The following is a 7,134-nucleotide window of genomic DNA, read 5'->3' as shown; positions in this document are numbered from 1 at the left end:
TACCAGAACTTTTGTCAAATTAATAATCAGTCTTTATATAAAGAGAAAAACCTTTTTGTATTTTCTTCTAAGTTGCTTTTCCCAAGTTTATTTGTATCTACACAACTAGTGCTACATTAGATGTGTAGAAACATGTTTATATGCCCGGATTATGTAGAAAGGATGCAATACATAACATCGGTCTAGATGAGAAATAAGAGTATGGAAAAAATTCGGAAGAAAGTTGTATTTAAAAGCCAACAGACTAGTAGTACTGAGTTCATTTTTTTCTGTGCCAGAGTTGTTCCTCTGAAGCTAATCAAAAAGAGTTGTTCCTCTGAAACCTATTCATTGATAACAGGGACCTGCAAACTTCAGCAGTATAGAAGAGGGTTCCTAGAGTTGGGCGTTGAAGGAGAATGAACATTCACAAGGTAGACACTGCAGTACGCAAGACTGAGAACATTGAAAGCCTTAGTCCTCTGTCTTTTATACACAGTTGGACAGCTTGCAGTAAGGAGCCATTTAATATAAATCTCACACATCAGCGTTCATCACATGGTAACCTTTCAACAAAGGATTTGGAGCATGGTAATTCATTCTTCACCAATCCATTTGCCTACCCAGAGGTGGAACCATGGCAACCAGATATCATCCCTTCCACTGAAGTAAGATTACAATCACAAATTTTTCCTCTCTAATTTCTGTACAAACATTGATCATCCACGGCTTATATATCCACAGGGGTTTGGTCAAATTGAACAACTGCATTCAGTGGTTAGATCACACAAAAGATCTGCTATGTCTTCCCAATCAGGCCTTCCCCTTGATTTCTATCCTTATCATTCAAGCAAGGTGAACCACCCCAACCTGGCATCACTGGAGAAGCTTCAAGCAGGTCCGCACTGTCACCCATTTGGCAACAATTGCTTCTCAGGTGTTGTTACTGGAGGAAATGGTGGAGAGTCACATGTGAAACAAAGTGACCTAGAATCATATTTAGGGACAACTAATATGGGAGAAAATGTAAACATGACTTGGAAGCAACATGTTGAAGCTAAAGATAGTGAATGTGGGGTGGGTCTTTGAATTTAGAATTCAACCAATTAGCATTTTACTCAAGTCTTTATGCTAAAACCATTTTCCTTTCTTTTTTTTCCAAAAGAAAAAATTGCTCATCTAAAAATAGTTCTGCTATGCGGATGTTACAGGTTAGCCATCACTCTTCCAAGTCTCAACTAAAAGAGCTGACTAACCAACTTTGGCATGAGCAGTCAAGGGAACCCGTAGATGTATCAGCATCACAATCTAATCCTGTACCATCTGGTAATGGATTGACAAACAAAATTCGCATCCGGTGGACCCAAGCACTGCATGAGGAATTCGTCAAAGCAGTCAATCATCTTGGTGGTGCAGAGAGTGAGTGATACCATCATACTACCAGATCTAACCTTACAAGTTTTCAGCTACAAAAATCAGAAATAAAACTTATGTGAGTCTTTCACTGCAGAAGCAACTCCAAAAGAGATACTAAAACTAATGAATTTAGAAGGGTTGACAATATTCCACATCAAAAGTCATTTACAGGTTCATTTGCTTTTTCTGATTTAATTTGACTTTATTGTTGCGATCGTTTGAAAAAGAACTGACTAATTATGCACTTTGCAGAAATACCGCACAGCAAAGCATGCTCCAAGTTTCATTGAAGGTAACTTCTAGTGTGACATGCTGCTATACATCTTATGACTTCTCTGAACTTGATAACTTCTGTCTTTAGCATGTTTCGATGTTGGCATTTTATTTTCTACGGCCTTTTTTTTTCTTTTTCGTTGATTAAGGGGAGGATGTCGGTTTAGTAAGCAACGAAGTAGTGATGGGAGTGTAGTGAAGCTTGGTGAGCAAGAAATACCGGTGGATGATTATTTCAAATATTTGGGATCCATCATTCAAAAGTATGGAGAAATTGATGTAGATGTAAATCATAGGATAAAGGTTGGGTGGATGAAATGGAAAAGTGCAACTGGAGTGTTGTGCGATCGTAGAATGTCATTGCGGTTGAAGGGAAAGTTTTATAGGACAACTATTAGGCCTGCTTTACTATATGGTACGGAATGTTGGGCTGCCAAGAGACATCATATTCAAAAAATGAGTGTAGCTGAGATGCGGATGCTTAGATGGATGTGTGAAAATACAATAAAAGATAAGATTTGGAACGAGGAGATACGTAAGAAGGTAGGCGTTGCACCCACTGAAAATAAGATGAGAGAGAATCGTTTATGGTGGTTTGGACTTATTCGGCGAAGGCATAATGATGCTCCAGTTAGAAGGATGGAGAAATGGGAAAACATATTAGTTAAAAGAGGTCGGGGTAGGCCTAGGAAGACTTGGATGGAGATGATAGGAAAGGATATGAATGCTTTGAACCTCACCAAGGACATGGCATTGGATAGAAATGATTGGAGGAGAAGGATTCATGTGGAAGACCCAAAATGAATTTCTTTTTTGGTTCATATCGCCGACCCCAATTGTTTTGGGATGAAGGCGTTGTTGTTGTTGTTGTTGATTAAGGCGAGGCTTTACAAGGTAATAGCTTCACATTTGATAGGCCATCTAGTCTATTATGAGCTCCACGGTCACGTTCATGAACACAATAAAAAATATTGGAACATGGCCATTGAATTTCACTCTATATAATAATGACATGAGAATCAGAAAGATCAAAAGTTCTTGAATTGAACAACTTCCACTTTCTGCCATTCAAAAGGAACAAAATGACATGTCAGAACATGTTTTTATTGAATCAGTTAACATAGAAAAAAATTATCCTTAACATTCAGACTCCCAGTAATCTCAAACTATCATATGAACTCCTCCAGTAAAAGAGAGCTGCTAGGTTACTGGATTTTGGCAACCAAAGGTATATAAGGTTAACTATTGGGTGACCCAACTTCTTAACCTTAAGCTCATGAGAGCCATAGTATGTCACTTGGAGACCTAAAACCAAAGCAAAATGAAAGAGTGACACAGCACATGCTAATGGAACTAGGAAAATACGTAAACCAATAAAGACTTAAAGGGATAGGAATACACAAGGTAAAAACATTACGGACCATGGGGTGAGCTGAAGACTGCAGTAGCTTAAACTCACAATTCTGGCGTAGGGATGGATGTGTTTACATTTGGGTAGCCCAGATCATAAACACATAATGTGACCCATGCCAATGTTTGGCCATATTGGCCATAAAAGTCTTAAAAAATTGGGTAAAAACCAATAGCGGTGATGGGTTTACAGATGTTATTCCTAAAATAAAGTCTGCAAGAAGCTTAGATGTATGAGTTCTTTCTAAGTTGGAGTTACAAGTGGATACTATCATTGGTCGCTGGAGCAATATTTTAGTGGCAAGGCCAAAGGCCCACAGCCAACCCCCATTTGAGTAGGGTTGAAGCTTCATACCGCCATGTTGATCCCATGACAACCATTTGTGCATTCTAAATGAAATGATCATGCAGTGGTCAAGGTTTGGATCATGCTTCCATGAATTAAGATCAGACTCGTCTCTTTCATAGAAAGATTATCAGAAATTAGTTCTTCATCATAACAACCAGATAGGACGAACATGAGGATAGAAGTTACAAACTTATGCCTTTTGAAACCACTTAATAGCCATATGAAACCATAGGATACATTTAGTATATCCCAGCTTATTGTATAGAACACAATAAAACAAGTATAACGTCAATGAGAATTTCCAACTTAAGCAGTTCATAATATGCTAAATGCAACATAAACCCAGTACATGTGCAACCTTGATATTTGCAGAATAAGCTCCTAGTAGTTGAAAGCGGTCAACAAAGTATGTGTCGATTCAGAAAATTGGCTTTCCATATTCACCAATAATTTGAGAACTTATTGCATGTGGCAGGCAAGAATCAAAGAAATGGAACAGAAGAAATCCCAACAGTTGACTTAAAAAAGTAAGTTTTTGGTTTATTTATAAATGCTTCCAGCTTTCATATTTCAGACAGTTTTGTATTGTGAACGATAATATCAATTATATGTTACTGTTATATATAAATTGTTGCTTTCATCATCAAACCACAGTGAGATGCATATTACCGAAGCCCTGCGCTTGCAAATGGATGTTCAAAAGAGTTTACATGAACAGTTAGAGGTATGCTTGGTTCCGGTTGTTCCATCCATTGTTATTTCTTTATATTAAAAAAAAAAGGAGTAACTCTTTTTTTTTTACATGCTGGCCTGACAATATCTATTAATGTTTGGAAAATAGTAACATACTGGTCTTCAGTAGATCAATTCAAAATTTATAGATTTTTTTTTCTTTATTAAAAAATAATTTAGTGGAAGGTCTATAATCCCGATGGCATACTCCATAAATTTAATAACAGTTATTGTTTTCTCCAAATTGATTGAAACCAAAAATAAATTGGATACTGCCTCCTTTCTTGTAGGATCTAAGAAAAATTATCTTTAAAAGCATTGTTTGTAAATTTTGCATAAAACTGTCATGTTACAATATTTTCACTCAAGCAGGTTCATTTATCAAATTAAAAAAAAAAGATTATTCCAATATTTTAAAGAGTTTGATTATTTCTAACAAGCAATAATCAATATCATGCTAAATATGGTATAGTGCAGATTCAGAGAAACCTGCAGATGAGAATTGAGGAGCATGCCAAATACCTTGAGAAGATGTTTGATCAACATAATAGAAGCCCTAATTTCCCCAACAACCAGAATCTGAATAAGTATACATGTTTCGATGATGTAGAAGGATGCAGCTTTTCTAGTCCATGGAAGGTATCAAAGAACAATGATTATGGTTGATTTAGGTAATAGAAAATTGTAAATTTCAAAGGAATCATGCTGTAACTACAGAACATAGAATTTAGAAATTTTATACAAATCACTAACAAACAGTGGTAGTGGAATTTGATTTTAATCATCAAAGAGCGATTTTAGTCCCCAAAGGAAGAGCTTGCCTACTGAGGATGGTTGTTTTCATCTTGTGTTTGCACTGAGTTCCCATGCACATTCACGAAATGAAATCCCATAATATCCCTGTATTCACCTGTTCCAAGACAGCGAGAGCAGTAACCCAGACCACTTCCTCCACAGGTTCTGCACCTGGCCATAATCAGCCAATTCTTTATGAGCTAAGAAATAGGAAAACAACTGCAGGGAGAATACTAATGAGAAAAGCATAGAAATCTGATACCTCACCATTTGGGCCATTCTCCTTTAGGAAGCATGGCAAGATGCACCATATTCGTCCTACCTTCCAATTCAGCAACAAATTCTACATGAAATCTGTTACACATAATCTCTCTTTTTGGAATGTGTTTTAAGTGCTTATATTTATAAGAACTACATTCTGCAGGATATCATAAAAAATTAAAAAAAGAAAAAGGCATACACATAGAAGCCACCGATCACATGCTTTCAATTGCATAAATTTTGAAGATTCTTCAGAGGTTTGAGTCTTCTGAGATTTTGTATAATTCAGAATTTGAAGGCCAGGGTTTTGATATCTAGCAGATGCTCCTAAAGAAAACAATCAAGGGTTGTGGTCTTGTGGGATGTTGTTTGGTGTTTGTGCATCTCAATGCAATCTTTCTTTGCCAATTTGTGATAAGATCATTATTTTCCTTTTTTCTTTTTAAATTGAGATTCAATTTGATCATTCAACAAACTTTGCAAGTATTATGAAACTCTGAACTTTGGATTGATATTGGCCTAAAAATTTTCAAAAATCAAATTTGAGGCAGAGAAGTTTGACGGAAAAGCAATCTAGCTTACGAAATATGATACTGGACTGATTAATAGGGCTTGAATAGAGCACTATATGAAGTTGCAAAAAAACCCGTGTCTTTGTCTAATGAAGATTGGAAAGATCCCGTTTAAGAGTTCAAAGTTAGATTTGCATACACCTTGTAGATGAAACTTTTAGATAATGTCATCAGAATTGATATAAAGCTGACGATTAGACCTGAAAGCCTTTAACGAAGAAGTCTTTTTCAAGCATAACCAAAGCAACCACAATTTCTGAGCAGCTCGAGTTTTTTCATTTTATGAAAGAAAAGCGTGAGCACATCAAGCTATTCACATCGATACAGATATGGGTACATGGTGTGGCAGAGATACAGCTGGTAAGACGTGTGTTTTGTAAAAAGGTGTGAGGGTGCAACTCTGTGTGTGTGTGCGCGCGCGTGAGAGAGAGAGAGAGACCTCTTCCTTGGCATTGTTGGCAATCAACTCGTCCGGTGCCGTGACAGGCCACGCAGGGCGGGTAAGGCTTATTTACCTTCTCTTTCCAAACATTTGACTGACACAAAAAGAGCAGACGTTAACCCTCCGGCCCTCTCCTTGCATCAAAAACCCCTCCCACCTTTCCTTGTTAAAACTTAAAAGCAAGAATTCTAAGAGAGAGAGAGAGAGAGCACTCTCAGCATCGTTATCGACGAGACACGAACGATTCCAATCATCAAACAGAACCAATCGAAGAACAACGAATCCCTTCCCCAAACCAAATGAACGACAAAAGAAAGAAAGAAGAAAAAGGAGGAGGACAAGAGGATATGTACCTCCGATTTGACGACCCAAGAGGGCTTCGAGAGGCGGAAAGGAGGCGGCGGAGGGATGGGATTGTGGAGCGGCGGAGAGTCGCCGGAAGGCTGCTTGCCCGCCGAGACCACGACCAGAAATCTCGCCGCCCGCAGCATCCCCGACAAACTATCCTGGGCCTTCTGCTGAGGAGGCGTCGAGAGCTTGATTACACCTAGGGGTGTCAACGGGCGGTTTGGTTCGAATCCAGATGAAACCAGACTCAGACCTTATTTGAGATGCTGATAGGGTCCGGACTTACGTCCAATCGAACCCGCTGTAAGAGAAACCATACCCAGATCCTATAAGGATCACATGAACCAGACTCGGACCATACTCAGTAAAATAAATTTTTTTGCCCTTTTTACATTGAAAAAATGCAGATCCTAATCGGAACTCGGGTCGGCCCTGGCTCTGGCATGAGATTTCACAAATCATACCCGGTGCCGTATATTAATTGGACCCTTCCGGTCTGATACGGTTTCTAATTGAACCTTCTTATTTATCACCAAACCCTGACCCTATAGGGTATG

At 38.2% G+C, this 7,134-nt stretch overlaps 2 protein-coding genes across 3 annotated transcripts; one reads left to right on the top strand and one right to left on the bottom strand.

Moving 5' to 3' along the window:
• The first annotated feature begins 168 nt into the window (after positions 1–168).
• LOC149818052 (myb family transcription factor PHL5-like) lies at positions 169–4,968 on the top strand. Of its 2 annotated transcripts, none has more exons than XM_089984400.1 (8): positions 169–647; positions 724–1,056; positions 1,191–1,398; positions 1,490–1,566; positions 1,648–1,687; positions 3,903–3,954; positions 4,082–4,151; positions 4,637–4,968. In XM_089984400.1, the coding sequence occupies exons 1-8, from the start codon at positions 399–401 to the stop codon at positions 4,823–4,825; spliced, it is 1,218 nt and encodes a 405-aa protein (XP_089840526.1). In that variant the 5' UTR covers positions 169–398; the 3' UTR covers positions 4,826–4,968. The 2 variants fall into 2 exon arrangements, with proteins under 2 accessions (XP_089840526.1, XP_089840527.1); XM_089984401.1 differs by having other exon boundaries at positions 4,632–4,804.
• Positions 4,662–6,785, bottom strand: LOC149818051 (uncharacterized). Its single transcript, XM_089984402.1, has 4 exons — positions 6,583–6,785; positions 6,227–6,323; positions 5,222–5,276; positions 4,662–5,125 (listed from the first exon to the last, which is right to left on the bottom strand). The coding sequence occupies exons 1-4, from the start codon at positions 6,718–6,720 to the stop codon at positions 4,981–4,983; spliced, it is 435 nt and encodes a 144-aa protein (XP_089840528.1). The 5' UTR covers positions 6,721–6,785; the 3' UTR covers positions 4,662–4,980.
• Between the last annotated feature and the right edge of the window lie 349 nt (positions 6,786–7,134).

Source organism: Nuphar pumila, chromosome 13 (genome assembly GCF_984573655.1).
Source record: "Nuphar pumila chromosome 13, dmNupPumi1.hap1.1, whole genome shotgun sequence".
NCBI lineage: Eukaryota > Viridiplantae > Streptophyta > Magnoliopsida > Nymphaeales > Nymphaeaceae > Nuphar > Nuphar pumila.
The sequence above is the reverse complement of the archived record's forward strand: the minus strand, read 5'-3'. Positions and strand labels throughout refer to the sequence as shown.

Excerpts from the sequence above, each read along its gene's own strand:
- LOC149818052 (XM_089984400.1), top strand. The coding sequence starts at position 399 with ATGAACATTCACAAGGTAGACACTGCAGTACGCAAGACTGAGAACATT. Across the intron at positions 648-723 it reads ATATCATCCCTTCCACTGAA|GGGTTTGGTCAAATTGAACA; the intron begins GTAAGATTACAA and ends ATATATCCACAG. Across the intron at positions 3,955-4,081 it reads CCAACAGTTGACTTAAAAAA|TGAGATGCATATTACCGAAG; the intron begins GTAAGTTTTTGG and ends ATCAAACCACAG.
- LOC149818051 (XM_089984402.1), bottom strand. The coding sequence starts at position 6,720 with ATGCTGCGGGCGGCGAGATTTCTGGTCGTGGTCTCGGCGGGCAAGCAG. Across the intron at positions 5,277-6,226 it reads CCAACAATGCCAAGGAAGAG|GTAGGACGAATATGGTGCAT; the intron begins GTCTCTCTCTCT and ends CTGAATTGGAAG. Across the intron at positions 5,126-5,221 it reads AAAGGAGAATGGCCCAAATG|GTGCAGAACCTGTGGAGGAA; the intron begins GTGAGGTATCAG and ends GATTATGGCCAG.